Raw genomic sequence first — 27,882 nt, 5'->3', positions numbered from 1 at the left:
ATGTCACTGCCAGGGACTACGTAACCATTTTGAGTGACCAGCTGCATCCCATGGTGCAAACTTTGTTCCCAGATGGTGATGCCGTGTTTCAAGATGACAGAGCCCCTGTTCATACAGCTCACATCATCCAGGACTGGTTTGATGAGCACGAAGATGAAGTGTCACATCTGCCATGGTCTCTACAATCCCCAGACCTCAATATTATTGAGCCCTTTAGTCGGTTTTGGAGACCAAGGTGCGAGCCCGCTATTCACCACCATCGTCTACAACAACTTGCAGCCGATTTGGAGGAAGAATGGTACAACATCCCTTTGACAACCATGCACGACCTGTATTTGTCCATTCCACGTCAACTGCAGGCCGTTCTGCATGCCAAAGGTGGTCCTACTCGATATTAATAAAGGTAATGTGCATTTCTGCAGGTGTTTACATATTTTTGTCCATCCCTTGTATGTTAAACAAGTAAGATTATTTTTGTGCACAAGTGTGTTAGCCGATGCGTAGTTAAGTATTTTAGGAACAACACTTGAAAAAAAAATCGTGTAGGACTAACTAACAAAAAATTTCTTTGTAATCGAAGATCATAATACCTTTTAAGGTGTGGTAATATTATAATGGGATTGAGATACGAAACTCTCGGATCCGGATTTTCGGATCTGGAACTTTCAAATCCGGATATAGATCTGGAACTTTCAAAAAGTGCTGTGTGATACTTTGCAACAGTCTAATCACGTATTCTAAATTGAAAGCATTTATTTATTTTGCACCAGCATTACATGAAAAATTTATTTTATGACTAAATGACAGCTATATTTAATTCTTTGAGTGTTTTTAAGCAAAACTACAGTAAATTGATATAGTATAATTACATGTCCGAGAATATTTCAGAATATGTAACTTCTTCTTGCTTGAAAATTACATTGATAAGACAATAGTTTTATTGTAAGTCTTGAAACTTTCCTGGCCACGAATGATGAAAAGATTCTCTCGGGCTATCGACCAGTTGAGTTGTGGAAAAAATTCTAAGCTTTCAAGAGCTAATGTCGCTGAAGATGAGAGTGACATTAGCTCTCGAAAGCTTGGAATCATTTCCACAACTCACCTGGTTGATAGCCCGAGAGAATCTTTTCATCAGTAGTTTTATTGTTTTACATGGTATCATTTTTATTGGTTTTTGTCAATAATTGGATAGTAAGGGCTGACTTTCTGGGGAAGCATTAAAAATTCAACCAATCAATTGATTGCATGTAGTGCACCTACGAACTGCATTTGCCTGTAAACAAGTGTGCTACGTGGACCCACAGCCTATATAATCCTCTGTGGTTCTGTGTGCTATCTCGTCCATCTTTGCGTTGAGTGCCACTTTACAGCTTTAGCTTTTATCAATTGCATGGTGGTTTTAATTTCTTCAATGTATTTTACTTTGTTCTTGATAAGGAGTTGATTTTTATAATATTAGTTATAATCAAATTTTTGATCTTTTTAATTCACCAAAATTAGAACTGTTTTTACTAACAGGTTTATGTCCGATATTAGGAGAGCAGTGCAAGTGGATGCTACTCATCATAATTGATAAAACTCCTATCAATTAGCAGTTGATGATATTTAAATATGCAGTTATACCGTATCTTCTTACCTATGTCAAGTTTCGTGTTTCCGCATTCCACAATTCAATAGTTGTGAATGAAGGCAGTAAGCCTTAGAAATTAATTGAAAAAAATAAAACTATCCAATTGTGCAATGCAGAAACATGAAACTTCACGTAGGTGATATTTAAACTGTGTTTACTGCATCCATCATGAATCATTATCTTCGTTGCTGCTTCTTTGCTTTCAGCGTTGACCATTTGACCATCCCATCTAAGATTCCAGGAAAGCCTCCCCTCAGAAGAGTGTCTGAAATATTTGACTGCTGGTTTGAATCTGGTTCCATGCCACTAGCTCAGTTCCACTATCCATTTGAAAGGAAGAAGGATTTTGAGGATTCTTTCCCAGCAGATTTTATTGCAGAAGGAATAGATCAAACCAGGGGGTGGTAAGTGCTATTCTGTAACATTCAAGTGTTGCAACTAGAATCAACAATATTAAAATTTTAGACAAATGTGAAAATCTGGATTATAAATCTGTTATATTTGGAGTGTCGCAAGCATTTCCATATTGATAAGATATTATTTAACTAACACTGATGATTATTTCTTTAAATTGCATCCATCTTTCTTTTTATCATTGTTGAGAGTGAATCTTCACAAAACCAATCTATCTATCACATATTAAACTAATGATAACCGAGATTAACTGAAACAATCATTGTAGAGTGGAACCCCAATATTACTTTCCCGGATTTTACATTTTTACTTTTCTGTTCCCAAAGAAACAAAATGTTATACATTTTCCTGCAGTGCAAGTTCTTTAAACTCAGTCCCTTGAAAAATGTGCCAGCTCAGTGACTGTGCACAAACCTTTCCAGGTTCAAGTCCTAGTCTGGACAGGAATGTTATTTGTGAGTGCATCATTATGAATTTAATTTAATCATCACTCATCCTTATCATTGTGACTAGCCCAAAGTAACGGAAACATGGCATAAAAAATCAAAATAAAGAAACATTGAGAAACATAATTGAGGCTCTTCTTTATATCCTATCATTAGAGGCACATATTTTTGGTAAATAAAAAAGCAAAATTTCGGAATAAAAACAAAATCAATTTCGGGTTCAAAAGCGGTAAATAAAATGAAATTTCGCTGTTATAGTGGTGAAAAACCGTTACATAAAATTACATTTTGGTTTTAACCTTTACTCGTATTTTCGTTGCTATATCGACCATCGAATATAAGGTGCTACTCGTATTTTGTTTGAAATATCGACCATGCAGCTGATTACAAAATTCCTGTTTTTTTATTATCTTGATACTTCTCTTTTAGGTCGGAAACACTTACTGTGAGTTAATGGAAGCTTTGGCATGTAATGTGGATGCACCCTCCTCCCCCCTGACTCCAAAGTAATGTATGGAAGTTGGCACGAATTTTAAATTCGTACTTATTTGACAAAATAAATTATAATTCGTAGACTATTTGACCAATCTACTTTGGGTAACTTTTGTTTTGCAGCTAAAACATCAGGGCATGTAACCGTACAGAAATCAAAATGCCAAAGCCAATAAAAGGGGTTGGGTGGGTCGCGGCCCCAACTTTCAATGAAAAAATCATAAAAATGGGGAGTTTGCCCCCTCTTCCCTCGCTATTTTGGGAAGGGGGAGGCAAATTTTAGCCTCATTTTCAAAGAATGGTCTTTTCTCAACCAAATGAAAGTCATTTCATGTTCCTGGGTGCATTACATTATCGAATATGTGAAAAAACTCCACATTTTTATGATTTTTTTCATTGAAAGTTGGGGCCGTGGCCCACCCAACCCCTCTTATTGGCTTTGGCATTTGATTTCTGCATGGTTGCGTGCCCTGATGTTTTAGCTGAAAAACAAAAGTTACCCGAAATAGATTGGTCAAATAGTCTAAGAGTTTATAACATTTTTTGTCAAATAAGTGTACAAATTTAAAATTCCCGCCAAAAGCCTCGGCGAAACCGGGGTTACTTTCTGGCGACCACCTCGGCAGAGTAAAGGTTAAAAATGTGAATATAATCCCAAATTTGATTTAAAAACTGCACTATTACACAAAATAAACATATCCCTTCTAATAGCACATTAAATCATTACCAGAATATTAAGTTTTTTCTGTATAAAGGGATCAATTTTCTGTGAATTGCATAACTCACAGGATACTTCAGACTTCAGAAAGTGTCGCATCGGTATATAAACGGTAAATTTCGTGTTTAAGAGTCTATTTCGTATTTTGCAGTTCATTTTGCATCATTTCGTGACAAAACAGGGTAGAAAAATGTACCTCACATCTTTCAGAAACATGAAAAATTAACATTACAATGTGTTATTTCACATTTCATGTTTTCGTCAAAAACGAAATATGCATGCCCCTACCTATCATGAAGAAGGGAGAGGCGAAGTCAAAGGATGGGCTCAATCACTGTTCCAAGATTGACAGACTCATGGAAACAAGTGCATTGAACTGGACAGAGACTACTTTGAAAAGTATCATTTTCACCTGGGCTCTGCCTAATGTCAAGGACATGTAATAAATTCATTCTCATTTTTTATTGACTAACTGATAAAATGCGGAATGCATATGCAACCAAAACACTTGACTGTACCCTTTAAAATTGTGAACTGACAATAGTTTCAATAGATCTCCATATATTATTATGTCACATTTTCAGGTTCTACACACTCCTTGTGATATCAACAGCCTTGTTCGACAAACCTCCTTTCAGAAATCTGATTGCCAACGGCTTAGTTTTAGCATCCGATGGTCAGAAGATGTCAAAGAGAAAGAAAAACTACCCAGACCCAATGGAGGTAAGTAGATACAAATTCTTGAACAGATACCTAACCAATGGTCCTCCTTTTTTCCACCAAAACCATGAATTCTGTTTCGTTTGTATTAGATAAAACATCAGAAAACTATTTTTTGAACCTTCTTTAGTTTGGTAAAAATTTCCAATTTTGTAAAGTACTTGTGACCTTGTTGGGTGGAGCAGAATCTTGTATCTTAATCAGACATACACAGAGGTTCTACAGATAGTTCATTGAAATATTAAAAAGTTATGTTATACTATTTGTATGACTACATGAACAACGTTCAGGAAGTTTTACTTCCAAAATAGACAACAAATTACATAATGGTGGAATTACTTTTTCCTTAGCTTTGTTGTGGTACATTTCCTCCATTTTAATATGTATTCTTGTAAAGACACTTCATGGTGCATGATTCAGTACAAAATATACTAAGTTTTGGGATCAATTGTAGTAAATAAACTTGCATTTTGCTGCTGTTAAGGTTAATACAAAGTCAAATTTAGATTGGAAACATTTACTTTTATTACATGCAATAAAAATCTTCATTCAAATACAGCAATCATATTCACAGTCTTCATCTGCTATTACTAGAGGCATGCATATTTCATTTTTGAGGAAAACACGAAATGTGAAATAACTCATTGTAATGTTAATTTTTCATGTTTCTGAAAGATGTGAGGTGCATTTTCCTACCATGTTTTGTCACGAAATGATGCGAAATGAACTGCAAAATTATTGATTACACTGGTCTACGTCCATTTTGCTGACTGGAGGCTGATGGTTGTTCTTTAGTAATTCGAGGGTGGTAAATCCAAAACCGAAATCCGTTTTTTTCTGTCACGTCAGGTTTCGGAGGAAAATAGAAAATTATCTAATATTAGGGATGTATATTTAGAGTAATGAAACAACGTAGTCCGTAAAGAGGTCACAAGATGGCAGCACATGGAATATTATAGTGATTATTATTTAAATAAGTTATTTGAACATTGTTAACCTCAAAACAAAGGACAAATATTACTAACTTTGTAAGGAAAGCGTATAGTGCATATTTCGGGATTAAATTGGGTGACCAAGATAAATCCTGGGCACCTCATAAAGTATGCAGGACCTGTGTAGAAAAGAAGGAAAGAAATATGTTAGCGTCTGGAACAACCTTCATGTATCTGGACAGAGATAGGCATCTATTAAGATATTTTCAAAGGGACGAAGAATATGTCTATTGTACAGATGTGAAGGGACTAATCGAAGCTATGGGATGTACGTATAATGCAGAAGAATGGAGGCTTTTTATTGATAGCAAGAGGAGTTTGAAGTGTGTGTTGATGCATAATGGCAATAAGTTAGCATCCATTCCTGTTGGCCACTCCGTACATTTGAAGGAAAGCTACGAAACAATGAAAGAACTGCTTCGAAAGAAAAAGTATGCAAATGACAGTTGGCTTGTGTGCTGAGATCTCAAGGTCATTTCAATGTTACTTGGTCAACAAGCAGGTTTCACGAAATATCCATGCTTTTTGTATTTATGGGACAGTCGAGCAAGGAACGAACATTGGGTACGAAGACTGTGGCCTGCCAGGAAAAGCTTTGAAGTCGGGGCGAAAAACATCCAGAACAAGCCGCTTGTTGATCCTAAGAAAGTGTTACTTCCTCCACTGCACATTATTTTGGATTAATGAAGCAGTATGTAAAAGCTCTGGATAAGAATGGGGCTTGCTTTAAATACATTTGCTCAAAATTTCCTGCATTGACGCCTGAGAAAGTAAAAGCAGGTATTTTTGATGGTCCTCAGATAAGGATGCTAATGAAAGATGAAGAATTCTTACAAACAATGAACCGCACAGAGAAAGATGCATGGTGTGCCTTTTCTGATGTCATTACAAACTTTCTTGGAAACTTCAGGGCGCACAACTACGAGGTTCTAGTTGAAAATTTGTTGGTGACGTTTCAAAAGTTAGGAGTAAATACGAGTGTCAAGCTTCACTTCCTGCACAACCACTTAGATGTATTTCCGTCCAATCTTGGTGCCGTAAGTGAAGAACAGGGCGAACGCTTCCACCAAGACATAAAAACCATGGACCACCGATATCAGGAGAGATGGAATGAAAACATGATGGCCGACTATTGCTGGTGCTTGCAGCGTGACGTTCCTGAGGTCACGTACTCCAGAAAATCAAAGAAACGAAAAATTCTGCCTAAGTAGGTATGCATGTTGTGCTATTCTGTGGTGTATGTTAAGTTTAGCATAAGTACAGGCATCAGGTGCTGACTGTATGTGCTCGTGAAACAAATTGATCAATTTGCCGGAATTACCTAAACTTTTTGTTCATTAAGAACTCCCTATTGAGAAAATAGAAACGTATGTTTGTTAAACAACGTGACGTGATACTCGGCATGGACATCTGACTACGTCGCATTCTCTTTGCAAGTGCTGTTGGAATGTAGCCGGATATAATTTTCTGAAAATTTTGAAATGTGACTTGTCAAACAATGCAACTTAATACCTGTTATCAGCTCCGCCACCTTATGTATAGTCCTATAATTTCATTATGTGCAGATATCTATATGGAAAATTGTTGGAATTTAGCCCAGTATTATAATATTGTGAAAATTTTCAAATGTGATTTGTGAAAAATTGTGACGTGATACACTTTTTCTGACTACATATTTGGAATCAGCGACCTCAAATTATATAGAATCAGTTATAATATGTAAGTCAGCAGAAAAAGAAATTTCATTATGTGCAGATATCTATATGGAAAATTGTTGGAGTTTAGACCAGTATTATAATATTGTGAAAATTTTGAAATGTGATTTGTGAAAAATTGTGACGTGATACACTTTCTCTGACTACATATTTGGAATCAGCGACCTCAAATTATATAGAATCAGTTAAAATATCTAAGTCAACAGAAAAAGAAATTTCATTATGTGCAGATATCTATATGAAAAATTGTTGGAGTTTAGCCCAGTATTATAATATTGTGAAAATTTTGAAATGTGATTTGTGAAAAATTGTGACGTGATACACTTTTTCTGACTACATATTTGGAATCAGCGACCTCAAATTATATAGAATCAGTTATAATATGTAAGTCAGCAGAAAAAGAAATTTCATTATGTGCAGATATCTATATGGAAAATTGTTGGAGTTTAGACCAGTATTATAATATTGTGAAAATTTTGAAATGTGATTTGTGAAAAATTGTGACGTGATACACTTTCTCTGACTACATATTTGGAATCAGCGACCTCAAATTATATAGAATCAGTTAAAATATCTAAGTCAACAGAAAAAGAAATTTCGTTATGTGCAGATATCTATATGAAAAATTGTTGGAGTTTAGCCCAGTATTATAATATTGTGAAAATTTTGAAATGTGATTTGTGAAAGATTGTCACGTGATACACATTTTCTGACTACATATTTGGAATCAGCGACCTCAAATTATATAGAACCAGTTAAAATATCTAAGTCAACAGAAAAAGAAATTTCATTATGTGCAGATATCTATATGAAAAATTGTTGGAGTTTAGCCCAGTATTATAATATTGTGAAAATTTTGAAATGTGATTTGTGAAAAATTGTGACGTGATACACTTTCTCTGACTACATATTTGGAATCAGCGACCTCAAATTATATAGAACCAGTTAAAATATCTAAGTCAACAGAAAAAGAAATTTCATTATGTGCAGATATCTATATGAAAAATTGTTGGAGTTTAGCCCAGTATTATAATATTGTGAAAATTTTGAAATGTGATTTGTGAAAAATTGTGACGTGATACACTTTTTCTGACTACATATTTGGAATCAGCGACCTCAAATTATATAGAATCAGTTATAATATGTAAGTCAGCAGAAAAAGAAATTTCATTATGTGCAGATATCTATATGGAAAATTGTTGGAGTTTAGACCAGTATTATAATATTGTGAAAATTTTGAAATGTGATTTGTGAAAAATTGTGACGTGATACACTTTCTCTGACTACATATTTGGAATCAGCGACCTCAAATTATATAGAATCAGTTAAAATATCTAAGTCAACAGAAAAAGAAATTTCATTATGTGCAGATATCTATATGAAAAATTGTTGGAGTTTAGCCCAGTATTATAATATTGTGAAAATTTTGAAATGTGATTTGTGAAAGATTGTCACGTGATACACATTTTCTGACTACATATTTGGAATCAGCGACCTCAAATTATATAGAACCAGTTAAAATATCTAAGTCAACAGAAAAAGAAATTTCATTATGTGCAGATATCTATATGAAAAATTGTTGGAGTTTAGCCCAGTATTATAATATTGTGAAAATTTTGAAATGTGATTTGTGAAAAATTGTGACGTGATACACTTTCTCTGACTACATATTTGGAATCAGCGACCTCAAATTATATAGAATCAGTTAAAATATCTAAGTCAGCAGAAATCTTTTTTTCATATGTAGACCAGTGTTAATTTTGCTACAAACATTTGAGGAGCAAAAATGGACTCCTTTATACAGGATTAAACCTGATATTCTGGTAATGATTTAATGTGCTATTACAAGAGATATGTTTATTTTGTGTAATAGTGCAGTTTTTAAATCAAATTTAGGATTATATTCACATTTTTAAAACCAAAATGTCATTTTTATATAGTGCTTTTTTCACCGCTATACCAATGAAATTTCATTTTATTTACCTCTTTTGAACCCAAAATTGACTCTTGTTTTTGCACCGAAGTTTTGCTTTTTTATTTACCAAAAAAATTTGCCTCTAGCTATTACCTGTGTAAAATGTGTGGAATGTTATGAAGGTAAATCCCTTTTAAATAATAATATTTTTCATTACTGAAGTCACAGGATAATTCAAACTGAAGATAGTATTGTGTCTGGAAAAAATGACTAAATTTCATTTTTAAGAATTTATTTCATATTTTACATTTAATTTCCCATCATTTCATGACAAAATGTAGAAGGAAAATCGACTTCACCCTTTTTGAAAATACCCAAAATGAACATCACATTTTGTATGCATGTTGCTAAGTATGATGTTATATTTTCTCTTTGAACTGCCTGGTCCTTTTAGTTGTTTTTAAAACAAAGAGAAAAGAAAGGAACTAGAAGGGTGGGATAAACACTTACCACAGAAAATGAAAGTTTCTGTGTTTTGCGACCTGGCTGAATTTTCAATGGAGAAAGAAAAATGGCATCATACTTCAGAATTCAAAATATGTGGCACAAATATGGCCACCAGAATGCCACCCTTATGTGCCAACCTTTTCATGGGCAGATTCAAACAAGAGTTTTGGACTCCCAGAACCAGTCATGTGGATCAGATTAATAGATATCATTCGTGCTTTGGCTGCACAAATGATTATCTCTCTCTACCTTCCTGAACCAATTTAGTCAGTTCAGTACCATCAAATGTACAGGGCCTATCCGCAGCTAAGTCACTTTCCTGGATGTAGACGTGTACATTGCAAGAGGCCAACTGACAAACCATCCACATAAAACCTACCAATCACTGCCAGTACGTCCAGTTCTGCGATGCTCGTCTTTACCTCACCAAAAATTACATTCCACTCTTTCTTGCTTCTTATCCTCTTTCCTTCCACATACCAGCACAACTAGAACCTACACCAAGCTTTAGTCCACCCTTGTAAACAAACAAAACAACCAGAGCCCCTTCCCACACTCCTAACAAGAATCTGACACCAACCTTCCTGTTAGTAAGCCAATATCACCCAGAGCTTACCAAAATCAAACTTACCCTCCAATTCCCTCTCACCATCATTCACAGTGTTCTTGGCACTAGCGATATCTTTGTGGATAGGTCTAGAAGCATTTTCCGTCACCCACCCAACCTCAGAAACATCTTGGTGCGAAATATACCCAATCACACCCTACACCCTCCTTCCCATAAATGCAACAAATTGAGGTGCAAGAGCTACCCGATTTTCATCACACTTCTTATGTCCTTCATATTCACACTGCCATGAACAACTTCACCCTCCACTCCCTCTTCACCTAATATTATTCTTATCTTCCAGATAGGTGTGTAACGGGTGATCGTCTGCATATCACACCCAATTGTCAACCTCACTTCCACATAGTACACAGTAGGCGGCTTTTTGCAGGCTAACGAAGCTCTGGCGACTGGTCCTATGACCAGTATAATTCTGTGTGTTGACCTGTTTTTGTCCTTGTGTGTGCTGAGTGCCCCTTTACAGCCTCAGCTTTTAACCTATAGTGTAAATCACCAACCCTGAGACCTTCTGTAAACCAACCGTCTCACCAATTTGATGTATCACTCCTCATCAGCTGATTCATGACTGCTGACTACTGCAATCATCTGCTGTTACACTCATAGAACTCGCCATGTTCAAAGTGGCACTACTTCCTTGCTGTTCACATGATTATTTTTAAAAAATAACCAATGTTATAAAATATCGTTATGTACACAAATCTCTAAGCTCATTGAAAGTTACAATGCATATTACTACAAAATGTTCACACTTACCTTGCCTTGTCACCAAGTTATTTTACGAAGTGCACTATATTTGGCGGAACAAAAATCGTTATTAGGATGCTTGTCAAACTTTCCAACCACAATAAATTTACGAACTTTCTTTGTCTTGTTTTGATTATCATCATCAATATATTTATTGGACTTACAGCATTGCATATGGCTGTTTATGCCCATTATATATTTTATTTACATAAGATACAATTTACATAAAATCTACAAACAAATTTCAAATACACTCCTATCTATATCAAACCTTAGAAATATACATTACCATGTTATATCATTTTGTCTAAAATAATGCAAGTAAAATATATTCAATTCGCATGCAAGATAGAAGCCAAATTGATGGGAAATTATTACTGGTGCAAAGAGTTAACCATAAAAAAAAAAAGGTAAAGTGCTCCCCTCTGCTTAGCTCCATACCCTGAAGGCATCTTGATCCGGTCGTGAGTGAGGTGAGTTAACCATAAAGGTGAAGCAATAAGTACAAAAGAAAGAGTATTGGGTTTAAAGTGAGACTCATTTGCGGCAGCATATCCCATACTACAAATTGACTGTTGTTTTTCCTTATGTAATGAATCCTTTAACAACGCTGGATTTTCGTGTGGATTATTTTACTTCTATGAGTTTGCAATGCTTTCTGCCTGCACGTGGTTTTGTTTACAGAAGGTCAAAGGGTTGTTGATTTAAACTAAGTCAGAATGTTTTAAGATTTTATTATGCGACGTTACAGCTATGTTATTTGTTATGGTAAGGGGCTGCACCCCGTATAACGTAACGGGTGCAAAATAGTCTAAGTGCTGACGCACCCAAAATTTTAAGTTCAAAATTATCTCCCATATATGTGGTGGCTTTTACCTGGATGAAACCTCAACCCTCCTGAACCTCAGAATCAGCAATCACTGCTCATCTACCCAAAACTCCAATTTCACTGCTGCTTCCACAACATCCACAACACTAACTTCAACAACTGTTTCCCAGTAGTCATTTTCCACTAATTATCCATGTTAACCAACACATTCTTTCGGAAACACTGGGAAAAATCCTACATATGAGTTATGAGGTTTTGTTGGGCCTCCCATATGGTGCAGTGGTAGCGTCTTCACCTTGTAATCATGGGGTCCCGGGTTCTATACCCGGTGGAGGCACAAGTGGTTCAGATCTCACTTTAAAACTGTAGGTCCAGTCCCGATTAGCTTTTCTGTGCATAAAGTGGACTTAAAACACCAAATCAATCATTATGAGGTTTTGTTGTCCACTTGTGCACAGATAGGCTAATCGGGACTGGACATACAGTTTAAAATGGTATCCAAACCACTATGTGCCTCCACCAGGTATCGAACCTGGGACTCCTTGATTACAACGTGATGGCGTTACTACTACACCATCAAGGAGGCCCCTACATATGAGTTATGCATGCAACTGTTGGCCACTCAAAAACCATCCAAAAAATTACCCCCCAACCTCCTCCAATGCCTTTCTTATCACATATTTCCACCCCACTCAGCCACTATTCAGCGAACAATTAAATGCTGGTGAAAGTGAGTTTTTGCCCAACACCTGTTGCTATTTTGTACCATTGTCTGGCTACTATGTTGTATGATCTCATTTTTATTTCTTCATTCAAAATGCAGACTGGACTGTGAAATATAGAAACTTTCATTGTGTGTGATAAGTGTTTATTGTTTCCTTACAATACATATAGTTAATTGTGTAGTTTGAATTGAAACAATGTTCACGTTGCCGTAAGGAACGTGGAATTTCAATGATTTTTTTACAACTTGATTTCTGCAGGTCGTTAACAAATATGGTGCAGATGCTCTCAGATTGTACCTGATCAATTCCCCTGTGGTGAGGGCAGAGAACCTCAGGTTCAAAGAAGAGGGTGTAAGAGATATTCTCAAGGATGTCTTTCTCCCTTGGTACAATGCTTACAGGTTTCTAATTCAAAATGTGGAAAGAGTAAATAAGGTAATGAAAATTTCAGTAATAGCATGACTATTTGGTATCTTGTAATTTTCTCTTAGGTATTAACTAATTGTTAGGGATACATACACAGTGCAGCAATTATAAATCGGAACTAGTGCTTTAATATATAGAAAAGTTTTCATAGATAATTACTTAGGCCTCCCCGATGGTGCAGTGATAGCGTCATCGCCTTGTAATCAAGGGGTTCCGGATTCGATACCTGGTGGAGGCACATAGTGGTTCAGATTCCACTTTAAACTGTAGGTCCAGTCCCGAATATCCTTACTGTGCATAAAGTGGACTTAAACACCAACTCAAACTCAAAAATAGAAAGTTACTTACCTGGAATCAGTCAAAGTAGGACCCTCCTGCATCCACACATCATTGCACCCTGCCTACCAGTGCATGGAAGGAATGCTGGAATTCATTTTCTGTAATGTTGTTTAAAATCCTTGTCGTAGCCTTCTTGATTGTTGGTACTTCATCAAAGTAGGAACCTTTCAGTGCAGCTTTCAGTTTAGGAAATAAAAAATAATTACATGGAGCCAGGTCCATGAATAGGCAGTGTGTGACAACATGCAGATTCCTTTTCGGGCCAAAAAGTCCTTTACAATCGCAGCTTTGAGACTTGGTGCAGTGTAATGAAGCAGACGCCAGTTGCCATCATCCCAATGCTCGGACCTCACACATGTTATTCTTTGCATCAAATGTTTCAATACCTCAAGATAAAATGCAGCAGTAACAGTCTGTCCTGTAGGCAGAAATTCTGTCATAATGAACAATGAACAAAGTCTTAATTTTTTACTTTGATTAGCTCAATGTTTTAGCTTGTGAAGAGTTCGGAGACTTCCACTTATAACTTTGAAGAGTAAGGTGCAATAACGACAAGAAATAGCCATCAATGTACCAAGAATAAAGGTGGACATGGAAGAGGGCAGTGGAGAGTTTCAAATATCTAGGAAGCATAATGGAGAGAAGTGGAAGAATAGATGAGGTAAACAGAAGAGGAAAAATGGGTGGTGGACTCTATAATGCGTTCGAAGGTTGATATGGAACAGGGATGTACCTATGAAATGCAAGAAGGTAATATACAACACATACTATGTGCCAATAATTATGTATGGAGCAGAGAGGTGGACAATGACAGAGAGAGATAAAAGAAAGACGCAGGCAGTGGAGATAAAATTTTTAAGGAGTATATTGGTGAAGACTGAAGAGATAAGGAATGAGGAACATGACAGACAGTGGGAGTAGTGAAGCTTCAGGACAGAATAGATCAGGCACAGATGAGATGGTTCGGATACATGAAGGGGATGGATGCAGGAAGACTACCGGTAAGAGCTTACAATGCACAAGGAGCGGGAGTAAGGCCAAATGGGAGACCAAGATGTTGGTGGAAAGAGCAGATAGTGAAAAGTGTTAGGAGAAGAGGACAAGATTGGAACACCATGGAAAGAGAGGAATGGTGGAAGACCAGAAAAAAATGGAGAGGCTTGACTTGTATGCCATCCCAGCGAGAGGCAGGAAACTGCGAAGGATGATGAGTTTGAAGTTTTGTCGATGGGCCATATTGGAAAACCCATGTCTTGTCCTCTGTTACGATATTCAACAGGAAATTAGGGTCCCTATTGGTGGTAGAAATCAGCTCTGTGCAGTGATCAACTCTGTCCTATTTTTGCTCATTTGTTAATGAATGAGGCACAAAATGAGCACAGACCTTCCTCTTCATTAAATCTTGAATTACAAGGGTCGTTCAAGGTTGACCGGGATTTTCGTACGTAAAAAATCAATGAATAGCCGGATCATGATGAAACATGCGGGTGACGTAATGTATTCCTTCCCAAGTAACTAGTGCCCGGCATGACGTATTTCGCGCATGCGCAGCAGTTGCAGCGAACATGGCGGGAAGCAGTGTGTCTGTGGCTGTGGAGTAGCGGTGTGTAATCAAATTTCTCGTGAAGGAGAAAGTGAAACCAGCTGAGATTTTCAGACGATTGCAAGCACAGTATGGTGAACAAACGATGTCGCGGACAAGAGTGTACGAATGGTGTGAGCAGTTTCGCGAAGGACGGGAGCTGGTGACAAATGAAGCGCATGGACACATAGTCACACCAGTGAATATCGCATGTGTTGAGCAAATGATTCTTGAGAACCGGCGAGTAACAGTGCGGGATATTGCTGCCGAGGTGAATATCAGTGTCGGGAGTGTTGAGACAATCATTCACGACCACTTACGCTTCCGCAAAATCTGTGCAAGGTGGGTTCCCCGCCAGCTGACATTCGATCAGAAGTGGACACGCAGGATGGTCTGTGAACAGCTTCTGAATCGGTTTCGAGCAGAAGGTGATGAATTGTTGCAATCCATCATCACGTGTGATGAAACATGGTTGCACAATTCAACCCCAGAGACCAAAAGATGCAGCATGGAGTGGCGGCATAAAGGTCCCCCCCCCCCCCCTCCAAGAAAAGCAAAACGCAGCCGTCCGCCGTCATGGCAAGTGTCTTCTGGGACATGAAGGGCATTATCCATGTGGATTTTCTGGACAAAGGGAGCACGATTAATGCCCAGTATTACTCCACATTGTTGAGTGGTGCTGTACGAAAGTCCATTCGCAAGAAAAGACCTGGGATGTTGTCTGGAAATGTCATTCTTCTCCATGACAATGCCCGCCCTCACACGGCCAATGTGACAACAACAACTCTGGCCGACATGCGCTGGGAAGTTCTGCCCCATCCCCTCTACAGTCCGGATTTAGCCCCCAGTGATTATTATTTGTTTGCACCCCTTAAAGACCATCTGGGAGGGAAGAAATTCACAACAGATGAAGCACTGCGGAGCGATGTCCTCCAGTGGCTACGACAACAACCAAGTTCTTTCTATGCCAAAGGAATTCGGGAGCTACCAGAACGATGGCAACAGTGCCTCGGCGCGCACGGAGAAAACTTTGAAAAACTGACATAGTTTGGTGTTTCTTCTACTAACTATTTCCTCTGCAGAAATAAAAGTCCCGGTCAACCTTGAACGACCCTTGTATTATTTGCCTCAGAGTTTCCTTGTTCACTTGTAACTCATCAGCAATTATTCGAAGCGTAGCATTTCGGTTTTAAGTCCTGTGTTGGAACCACAGAATGCTTCCACACTGGTGCCACCTACTGAAAAAAAAAATAGTCCCGATTTCAAATTGCCGCACTGTGTATTTATGATGAATAAAATATCAAAATTTCAGTACAAAAACTAAGCATATTTTGAGACCATTAACAGGATATAAAATGGCATTTCAGGAGAGAGAGATGTGGGAGGTAAGGAGATGGCAGAATCCTGAATTTGATTTAAAACCTAGAGTCGAGCTGATACAACTTCATAATGATACTAATATCAATGCTAATACTCTTACCAATTCCCAGCAATACGAAAACTTGAAAATTGTAGAAATTTCAGAAAAATGCAGGCTCAACCAGGACTCAAACCTGTTGTCTCTGGCATACCATGCCATTTCTCATTACTGTGCGCTGTTCTAACTACTCTGCCACAGAAGTCTGCGGTTAATGTAGAGGCAAAATCAAACTTTATGATTTTATTAAATCTAAAGCAGATTAAGGATATCATACGTAACAATAGATATTTTTTTCACAAGTTACATAGAATTATTGCATATTTGTGTAAGAAGTGAATGCTTTAGTGTGAACTACGTCATAAGTATGTAATGATGGTAAAGCTGGTATCAGTACTAAAGTAACATTTTTTTCCTCTCAGTGCTCTTCTGACATATTTGAAGATGTACACCAGTGTATGTTCAGTTCAGAGCATGGGTAGCTGTTGTTATGGAACCATTAAATCATACCCTAAATTCTATAATGATGATGGAAGATTATTTTTCAAGATAAGGTGGAAGTTGTAGGAATTTTATTGTGCTTTTCTATAAGATCCAGGCAGTCAACTCCTGACTGTACATATATTTGTTCATATTCTAAGTATGTAACATACAACTTAATTGTTTTTTCTTTGAACAGGAAGAAAACATTAATTTCAAATACAATGAAACCACAAGCAAGATCTCAGAGAACAAGATGGATAAGTGGATCTTGTCATACATGCAGTCACTCCTTCAGTTTGTAAAGCAGGAAATGGCTGCTTACAGGTTGTACACTGTTGTTCCCAGACTGGTAAAATTCATTGATAACCTCACCAACTGGTACGTGAGAATGAACAGAAAGAGACTGAAGGTAAGCAAACAACTTGTAACACATTTTCTTGAGGCTTAACCTGCATAATTGTCATGTTTAAGGAGAAGTTTGGTGTTGTAATTAAGGATGAGCCTAATTGTTGTTTGCACATGTGTGAATGAAATAATCTTGTTGGGTTTTTCTAATTTGAAGGTACCATATTGTGTGCTCCGGTGTGCAGGGTTATTCAGAAAGATAGTCCAAAATTAAGTTCAGTGTGGGTACTGCTGGTCAAACAGCATATTTCAAAATGGTACTTTGGTACTGCCCAGATGCATATGTAGCATAACCTTGGATATTGATTTACAGGGCATACACATCCATACACATCCAGTGGATTCTAACTTCTTAACGCAACATGTAATGGGCACACTGCCAAATTTAATCTGGCCCTGTTTGAATTCCATCATGTAAAAATGACCTCATGCTTTGATGTTTCCATGTTACACACATACATGGTGCCAATAGTGTCACTATTTGTAGTTATGTATGCATGTGTCCATCATACTTCATCATTTTATACTGTGAATGGTTGGTTACATTTTTACCAATCACTCAACAGGCCTTTCTTTTTGCACCATCCCTTTTTGAATAACCTAGTATTTATTTATGGGTTGGTGCTGCTTGAACACACACTTTTTTTAAATTCTATTTTTTCCTACTGATGGTTTAGGAGTAATTTTTACCATCTATATAAATTATGAGCATAGAAAGAAAGGGTGTAATGGCAACTTCATTGTACAGGGTGTTCGAAAGTTCCCACACTCACTTTTGAAGAATTTGTTGTGGAGAATGTGATAGCAACGTAATGAATTTGTACATAAGTCCACTAGTTCTTGTACCACACAGAAAATAATGTGTAAACCAAAGGTGCATAATATTGTAGTGGCAATGGTCACGAAGACACAAACAAGATGGCACATTAATTTAAGCACACACAAAAAAAAAACTGTCCAAACACAACACAATCATATGGAAACACTATGGGGGGTCTTGCTGCATGATGCGGTCCCTGAAAAACTTGCGCAACATATCCATAGTCTCGTTTGGACGTTGCTCCATTTTTTTGAATCCAACATTGACGCTCATCCTCTTCCAACATTCGTGGTCGATCATGCACGGAGCCTCTTTCACGAAATTGTCGCACAAGATCATACACTGCACTTTTTCCTGGCGTCGGATCATCAGGGAATAGATGTCTTCATTTCTCCACACACCCTGAATATGACTTACACTCAAAATATGCTTCTAACAAAGCATAACTGTGCTTCTAACTGTGCTCGCGTAAAATGCATTGTCGACCGACTGCATTTGTCTGACTCACACCGTATATAAGAAATAAAAAGAAATAGGGGGCGTTTACCGGTTCGAATCTGTTTTATGTTATTATTAGGCATGAATTATTACGGCATAGATGTTCACTTATGCAAAAGAAATAAATGTACCAAAATAATTAATACACAGGATTATACATCGTGTCGATGGTCCAAGAGTTCGGCCAATGGATTAAGACACATACGTTCCCAATACATTGGTCTTCATTTACGAGCCGAAATTATTACTACAAGAAGGAATCAGAAATCAAGACACTGACCACTGAAACATGTTATGACATAGTATTTAATGCACTGCTGTTGACATGCTTACAACACCTTGTCACTCGGCTACACAAGCACCATGCGAACAAAACACTATCGCCGACCCATAAGTCTCTGGGTCGGAACAAGTTAGCAGCGGCTGAAGGCCAGCATTACGTACAAACACTAGTCCTTTAAGTGAGTACCATATCTTAACAAGTTACAAAGTTAAAGTTGAAATCTCAAAGCTAAGAATCTAGACTTTGTCAAGAGAGGAGAAAATAATTTCCTCTCCGACCTGTAAAGGTGCTGATAAGTCTCAATCTGAATGTCGAACTGTGTCTATCGAACTGTGAATCTTCTAAACTGTTAATGTCTAAACTCTGAATGTTGCACTGTGAATGTCGAAGTGTCTCTCTAAACTGTGTATGTTTTATACTGTGTATCTCAAGTTCTTACTTCTTCCTTTTCCTTCGAGTTCCTGTTCCCAGAAGAATTGTTCCTTTTCTCTATTGGTCGTTGAACTTTTAACTCCTCCCACACGTGGTCATGTTTACACTGAAGGGATGAGAATCGCATACTCTGAAGGGCGTGAAGGGTGATAATCGCGTAGCACAAAAAACACAATAACACCTTGTTTGAGAGCTGATCTCGAGAACGAAAAGTACATCGTTCTAATTAATTTTTATTGCTCACAACTCGGACACTTCGTTAAAGTTATGCCTTCTGTGGCTGTCTAAACTTCACTGAGGCGAAGAGATACGAAGATATATTTTCGGGCAGGGTTGTAGTTCAAGATTCCATATTATTTACCCTTGTCACTTCACTGTCACTGAGCCAGACTGGTCGGCGCGATCATAGAAGTTATGACGTCTCTTCGAGCCTGCTATGTGTAGAGAAATTATCTCGATTCTGAGCCTGACCAGCTGTGAACTCCCTTGAGAACAGAGAGTCCTTGTTTGGGACGAGGGTGAGAGTCTTCGTTGGGGGTTTTAAACCTTAAAATGCCTGAAGTTCCGTGATTAGCTCCATCTCTAAATTTCAGCCATCAGGCTGAGCTTGAATTTATGTTGACGTGAGCCGAATGTGGACTGGATGGATATCGAGTTTATTGTGGGAACATTCTGGTTTCTTTATCTCGAAGTGCGGTGATATGTGCAGGGCTTCATGGGAAAGAATGCTTGTTTATAGAGACGGCTGTCCGTTTCTCAGAGAGCAGAAAAATGAAATCTTGGGGAGAAATGCGTAGTAAGACCGATGGTAATGGAAACTGGTAATTGGTACATCGGTTATAACAGGATGCTGTAATAGCAGCACAGCTCTCCCATGACGTCACCTCGTTCTTCAAGGTTATACCCTTCCCTCCTACCAACGTTGCCAACTCATGTTGCCTACTGCCCTCGTAGCATATTTTCAAAGTCTTGAGTGCGGGGACTTTTTGAACACACTGTACAAAAAAGGTTTGATGTTGACAACCAGCACATAGATCTTTAATTTACTTTCTCAATCAATCAAGAAGTGAAATTAACTAATGGCCCAACTTTTTTATACCCCCAGAAAATACTATCCATATATGAAGCCGTACAGGGCCAGTCGGTAGGGCATCTAACTGCCACATGGGAGACCCAGTTTCGATTCCTGTGGTAGGATATCTCAGGTGTCTGAGATTCACCCAGCCTCTGATAATATAAGTAACTTTGGCCAACCCTGAAGGGTAAAGGTGACCAAGAGCACGAATGAGTGGAGTCCCTATCTCCACTTCCCTACCCTTTCAGAACCTTCATGTCCTGTTGCAATGTACAGGGGAATGCTTTACCTTCATTTTTACTCTCCACAGGTCTAATGCAGGTATGGTACATGGGGGTTCCTCCTGGCCAATACACAAGAGTTATCGTTTGTAACCATTCATTGGTGAGGCGAGCACATTAATGACTAACAAAACTCAATCATGAGCTCAGTATTAGAGAAACTGCAATTACTAAACTAAAGTATACCAGTTAATGAGGACAGAAACATCAAACATTCCCTTGCAGAGAAACGTATAAAGAAGTTGTAAATAAAGATGTCCAGTTGTTTTAATAACCTTTATCTGACTTTAAGAACCCCTGTCAGTGTCATTTTGGTGTTTATAGCTCCAAAACACGAAATCAGCATGCAAGAGTTGTTACCATGATACCCTCTAGGTGCTGTTGAAATTTGTCATCATTGCGGTACAATTTCAGCTCATTATAAAACTGTTTTATTGTGTTGCAGGGTGAAGGTGGAGTGGAAGATTGTGTTTGTGCCCTGGAGACTCTGTTCAGTGTTCTATACTCGATGGCTCGCTTAATGGCACCGTTCACTCCATTTCTAACTGAACTTATGTATCAGAATTTGAGGCACCTTGTGGCTGGAGATAAAAGTGCTGAGACTTCTGGCAGTGTCCATTACCTTATGTTACCTGAAGCAAGGTGAGATCTTGAACATCTGTATCCCATCATTATGTATGTGACTATAACATTACCCACCGTGGTTTGATTTAAATCACTAAATCATTTTAAAGAATTAATTTATAGAATAATGTACCTAAGTAATTTGTAGATATCAGAATCCCTTTTGGTGAAAGTACATTAATCTTATAATCATTCAGTGGTGTTTATTAGACTCTAAGAAAGGGAAAAGAAAAAGAATGTAATATGTAAACTGCAAACACACTTAAATATCTCTAGATTTAAAATTCAATTTTTATAGGCAATAATAGCAAAAAATTTGTGTAGAATAATATACAAATAGTAGGGATTGGAAAGATGAATTGGTACTCTATCAGGATCAGCTGATATAGGCATATTTGTGTATCAGTTTATCGATAAAATTACCGATCTGTAGAGGCACATATTTTTGGTAAATAAAAGAAGCAAAATTTCAGGTTCAAAAGCAGTTAATAAAATAAAATGTCACTGTTATAGTGGTGAAAAAGTGGTACGTATATAAAATCACATTTTGGTTTTAAAAATTTGAATGTAATCCCAAATTTGATTTAAAAACTGTACTTACTACACCAGGCCTGTACCCAAGGGGGGCCAAGGCAGCCATGCCACCCCCTCCCCCTTGAGCAATGAATATTTTAATGCAAAGCTATAAAAACCTACAAAAATAACTTGGACGATTTTTAGGATCTTCCAAGAATTTCGAATTTCTTCTTTCATAAATGAATGGGTTGTTTCTGGAGAGGCAGACTCCAGAAGTCTGCAGTCTACTATATTTAGTCATTTTAGTTTTATAATCATTTGTACAAAGCTACCAAACTTCGAATTTGTCAGGACAGTTCACCATCTTTAATCCATGTCCTGAATTTTTTCGAACTGCCGCCTTGATGAGAAAATGTCATTTTTTTGGTTAATTCACATTCAGACATGTTCTTCAAAATAAGAATCATTCCTAATACTCGTCATTTAATTTATAAATATATTATTTTGTAAACATAGATTATCTTTATTATAAATCAAATAATGCTGTAAATAAACATGGCAGCTGATATTTTGCAAACTATCATTAAAAAAATGTGAGAATTCAGCTATAAAGACTGTAAATTATAAAAGACATCCAGAATGTTTTTATTTTCACTGGAAGACAAGTTTGGGAAATTATTGTTATAGTTTCATTAACACACTCAACAAACATTTTCATAGGTTCACATGTACAGTATCAGAAACACAAAAATGTTTATTTACATGTATTTTTTGTATTTACTTTAGTCAAACTGTTCAAATATTTTACAGGACTATTTACCAGAAAAAGCCTTTCTATATAAAAGATATATCCATATGTACATTGCCAAAAAACATACAAGCAATTTTAAGTGTGTTTTGTAAAAAAATAAAATCGATGTAAATAAAAATAATCATTGAAAATTATTTTTTTTAAATAACATAAAATAAAAGTCAACGTAGTGTGATAAATAGTTCTCCCCCATGCAGGCACGTAGCCAGGGGAAGGGCTCATGGAGCTGAAGCCCCTTTCGAAATCCTACAAATATCTAATTTAAATAACGTGTAGTGCTAATTAATTTTCCTTCCTTAGCAGGATTAAACATCTTGTAGAGTAAGTTGTAATATACTGAGAAATTCATCTTTTTTGGTACATATCTGAACTGCACCAAGTAAATTTTCCAAAGTTTTGCCATAGTAAGGCATAAATCTGCAATATTTCTTGCATTGTCAAAAAGTAGCAAGTTTTATATGCCGGTTTATATTTTATAATTTTCCCATTCTTTTCTTCTATCCCTTTTCTATATGGAACTTCAAACAGATGCATACATCAAGGAAAAACTTTGTTCCTCACAAAGAACATCGTTTTTGCATTAATCAAATTTTTCTTTGTTCTGAATTAATAGAATTCGATTAATTTTGCCAACTGTTTTTAATAGGAAATATCCTGCGGCAGTATTGTGATTGAAATGCTTTTTTCACCCAATTTTCTTTGTCAAGAGATTTACTCTAGATTTAGCATTGCTCAGAGAATTGCATCTTATTAATTAGGTCTCAATATGTGATTTAAATAACTTGGAATTTTTTTCAGGCTGAAATTTATTCTCTGTTATAACAATAGTTTGTGTCTTTAATCAGTTATATCTGACCACTTGTTTCTTTCCAGGAAATACTTGATTGATGAGGTCATCGAGAGAGCTGTTGGTAGACTGCAGACAGTGATTCAACTGGGGAGGGTCATAAGGGACAGGAAAACACTACCAATAAAGGTATTAACATTGTTATTGTGCATGTATTTTCGAAGTGGAAAACAGAATATGCTCCCATCACACATGAAATATGTTAAAAGTGAAATTTGAGATGTGAAAGCAATCTGAATTGTGGACTCAATTACGGAGTAGTAGTACATGTATACAGCAGTGTAACTAACATGTTCCCCCCCCTGTGCAACTTTCAGTTGTGCACCCCTACTCATTAAAAAAAAAAAAGCTTCTCTTTCAAAATATTAATTCATGCCTACATTTATACTAGATATATATAAATATGAAAATACATACAGGTAACATACAGACAACAGGTTTAATATTGATGTATCTTGTTACAACTTACATTTGATCAATGTTTAGTAAGATCTTGGGTTGTATCCAAAATAAGGGAAAAAATGGTGCCTTTAGAATGTCATTATGCTATTCCACACCTGTTTTGCAGCCATTGTAATACATAAGTTCATTCTGAATAGCAGGACATAAGAATATTGTCTTGCTTTTGTCATTTTCAATATGTTTTAAGAAGTGGACCATACCTCGCTAACAAGGTCTATGATGATGAGAATTCCCAGAACTATTTTGTATGTTCGTTACATCTTCTCGATGTCGTCTGAGAGCCAAAGTACAGGTTGATAATGTTATTACTACATGTAAAATTCTTATTTCGCGCCACTTAATCTAGACCTTGTTCCAACATTGTTTGAACATCTTTATGGTTTTTCCAGACTCTATATGCCATACATGCATTCATGTTAATTCGACTCATTTTGTGTTCTCTGATTTTCTTTGCATACACCTTTCCAATCATTAAGTTTTCCTTTACACAATGCATCATTAAAGTGTTTATCGAACCTATCGGCAAACAACCAGCATGGTCACAATAAATGGTGTCTAAAATAGATGAATAACATAACCATAATCTATGTATTTTCTGCCCTGTTTTTAGTGCTAGAGTAATTGGAAAGGAAAACTTTTGTGAACTACAGGTCTTTCTTAATTTATCATTCTTACTGCACCCCCTCCTCCTGCGGGGCGAGGGTTGCTGGGGTGTTATTTACGCCACTGCATGTATAGTCAGTCCATAATGCCTTCTGCAGTTGTTTTGTTTTGTTTACCAGAATTTAGCTTTAAAATATTTAAAAAATTACATCCGAATATTAAAATATCTATTATGTAATCACAGAATACAGTTTTTTCACATAATATTGGTGTAAAATTAATGGAATCTTCAAATTTTGCACCATTTCCTAGATAATTACATTCCCTGAAACTTTCTGAATAATCACACACCGTGAAAATGTTGTGCAATATTTTGGTAAACTCCATGTATGATCAAAATGCCGGAACAGTATAGGTCGATATTGATAAATAAAATCCAACGGATACTTTACTTTCAGGTACCGTTAGCACTGGTATCAGCTGACCGACCGATTGACTGTTTGTTTGTTATGCATTTAAATTTTTTAGCATAATCTCCACTTCTAGAGAATATGTTAATATTGCATGGTGCATTTTCTTTGTGGTAGTTCTTTTTTACCCACATAAACATGTTCGCCCATTGTTAGAAGGTATTTTGGTGAATCTTATAATGAGAATGAAATGGAACCCTAATTTAATGTTCCTGTTTTCCTGCATTTTAAGTTTTTTATCATCTTGTCTCTAGAATGTATAATCAGGTTTTGAATTCAATTTTTCTTGTGTTTCTTTTTCACAGTATCCGTTGCCAGAGGTTGTGGTCATCCACAACGATGAGGAATGCTTGCAAGACATTAAGAGTCTGGAGTCATATGTCCTAGAAGAATTAAACGTCCGGACATTGACGGTAACTACAGATAAACAGAAGTATGGTTTAAATCTTAGGGCAGAGCCTGATCATAAGACTCTAGGAGCTAAATTGAAAAGTGAATTCAAGGATGTGATCCAAGAAATAAAGGTATTCATTATCATATGAAATCTGTTCCGTTCTCCTTCATCCACTTTGCCTGCCAATGCACCCTGCTTTCAGTGTAAGTTAAGACAACTTGGAGTGATAGATGCTTTCCCCCCCCCCTCCTTTTTTTTTTTGCTTAAAATTTCTTAGTCTCATGAAACTGTTTTCATAATCTGTGCTATGTCTTGATATCTTCATTCAGGCTGAGAGTTTACTTATGTACATGTCTGTGTTAATTTCTTTGACCTATGATTTTTTTTCTCAACACAACTGGAGAAACTTTCTTAAAAGCATGTATGTGAATTATTAGAATTGTTTTCTTACTCAGTGGCCAATTAGTGGAATCTAGTTTTGTAGTACGAGTACGAGTACCAGAGACTTGACTTTTGTACATATGTATTAAGTTTCTGGAAGCCATAATGCATTTTTAAACACACACACATACACACACAGTTTTTAAAATTTCTTACAGGTCAACTAACTTCATGTAATTTCAACTTTGCACAGTTCCCATGTCTCAAAATTAAATCTTGGCTCTATTTGTTAAAGTTAATCTTGTCTTTAAATAAAACTGAAAGGAAAAATGATTTCACATTCAGGAATCAAAAAGTTACCCAATGTAACATTCTTATCTAAAATAATAATAGTAATAATAATATTTTTTGTGTGTGCAATCAGTGCTGATGAGAATTAATTTGAAAATAAATGCTTCTGATGCCATTATGTTAGGAAAGTAATAGTTTTTACTTGCCAATGGAAAGAAAAAATAGAAACATTAAACAAACAGCATGAAAATACAGCACACACATGTTCATTCTAATTTGATGTGATAATTCTCCCTTATTTCAGTTAGATTTAATACTTGAAGAGAGTAAGTACCCTTATGAACTAGTTAACCCTTACAATACTGAGTGAAAAATTACCTTGACAACACTAGTGGGGTACATTTTGATTTTTCCTTTGCTCTACAATGTATTCAATAATTTTCAGTTTTAATCATTTGTAATAAGCATAGATTAAGTATAGCTTAAATGATCTGTAAGTAATTTTTTATTAAATTTGTGCTGACACTTTTAACGTTTAGAATATTGCAAATATTATCATCCTGGTAATACAAATCGGTACATTATGGGCCCCAGATTACTCTTTGCCACGTGTGCCATGCCAAATAACTCTGCTAGAAAAATAACAGACCTTCAGATTGAAACCCTACTTAAAATACAGCATGAAATAACATGCTGGGATACATTGTGTAGCAATCTACATTGCTGTAGCTGTAGCGAAGTCACTTGTATTTTGTGATGTTCTGATCACTGTATACGAGTCTATATATCAGGTCTCTGTTATATACAAAGTAGGTAGAAACTTTTGATTGTTCTTCACATGCTATATTTGTTTTCACTGGCTTGAGTAGATGGTTTCCTTATGTACTTTATATGGTTATGCTTATTCTAGTTTCTATGTTTGCTTTTGTCTCGTAAATATCTTCTCTGAGATATACTGTACTTTTTAAAATTCCTTCAAAAGTACAACACTAAAAACACTTAAAAATAAATACCACCCCAAGCTCTTGTGAATGCTAATTTGCCCCATTCTTGTTAACAAGTTTCTCCTCTCACACACTCATGATGCAAATATGAGTTTAGCAAACTCTTGTTAAAGCATTTTTTGAAGTGTTTGTAGTGTTGTCTTTGAATGTTACCTGCACAAACTTGAAGTGTCATTACATGTTTGTTTTTGTGTTTATTATTGTGTAATACTAATAACTTAAGAGGTCTTATTGACATATTCCAGCCGTATTAGGATCAATTCAAACATTGATTTGCTGGTGAAAAATTGGAGCTTTCAAGGTTTGAACTTGGAATCCAGGCCATGCTGCAGCCGGCTGAGCATACCAGTTTAACTGCAAGTTTAATTCCTCCTTTACAAACGAGACCGGGAATAAAAATAATGCATACACAGTGTGTCCAGGAACCCAACTCTGCTTCACAACACGAGTTGGTTAAAATATTGACCAGCAAGGCTAGTATCTCAGGGTTGACAAATGGTTGAGCCACAATTTTTATAATTTCTCTGTGCATCTATTTGCTATTTCAGTTTAGTTACTCCAGGAAATGGCTCTCTCTAGTGTTCACATGTATACATAAGAGGTGGGCAACCGAATCTGAGTTATATTAAACTAAAATGCAAGAATCCATTCAAACCTTTGATCCAATATTCTGGACTGATATCTGAACCTATCAAGATTTGGATCTGCCCTTCCTAGTATACATATGGCCAATGGGTACAAGAGGTTGTAGCATACATGGAATAAGCATAACATTCACAGAAAACTTCCCAAGTTCTTGTGAATTCACCGTGAATACCTGTTAGATGAGAGGCTGGGTGAAACGCAAAACTGCTTATGCATGAACATCGATGAAAAAGTTCCCTCCTGAGATTACTCACTTCGGGGAATTAAACTTCGGTCTGTCACGTGAAAGTTGGATTCCCTACTAAGTGGACCACCAGT

The 27,882-nt window shown here is 36.6% G+C and overlaps 1 protein-coding gene across 3 annotated transcripts in view; it reads left to right on the top strand.

The window, feature by feature from the left end:
- The window catches only part of IleRS (Isoleucyl-tRNA synthetase), a 77,490-nt gene that overhangs the window by 39,551 nt on the left and 10,057 nt on the right, over nt 1–27,882 (top strand). For all 3 annotated transcript variants that reach the window (XM_083130959.1, XM_083130957.1, XM_083130958.1), the window contains exons 11-17: nt 1,837–2,034; nt 4,285–4,423; nt 12,734–12,910; nt 16,919–17,131; nt 20,962–21,158; nt 23,341–23,443; nt 25,155–25,373. In XM_083130959.1, coding sequence (XP_082987085.1) covers nt 1,837–2,034; nt 4,285–4,423; nt 12,734–12,910; nt 16,919–17,131; nt 20,962–21,158; nt 23,341–23,443; nt 25,155–25,373 — 1,246 coding nt within the window. The remainder of the gene's footprint in view (nt 1–1,836; nt 2,035–4,284; nt 4,424–12,733; nt 12,911–16,918; nt 17,132–20,961; nt 21,159–23,340; nt 23,444–25,154; nt 25,374–27,882) is intronic.

Source organism: Lepisma saccharinum, chromosome 11 (assembly GCF_977018435.1).
Source record: "Lepisma saccharinum chromosome 11, izLepSacc3.1, whole genome shotgun sequence".
Lineage (NCBI taxonomy): Eukaryota > Metazoa > Arthropoda > Insecta > Zygentoma > Lepismatidae > Lepisma > Lepisma saccharinum.
The sequence above is the reverse complement of the archived record's forward strand: the minus strand, read 5'-3'. Positions and strand labels throughout refer to the sequence as shown.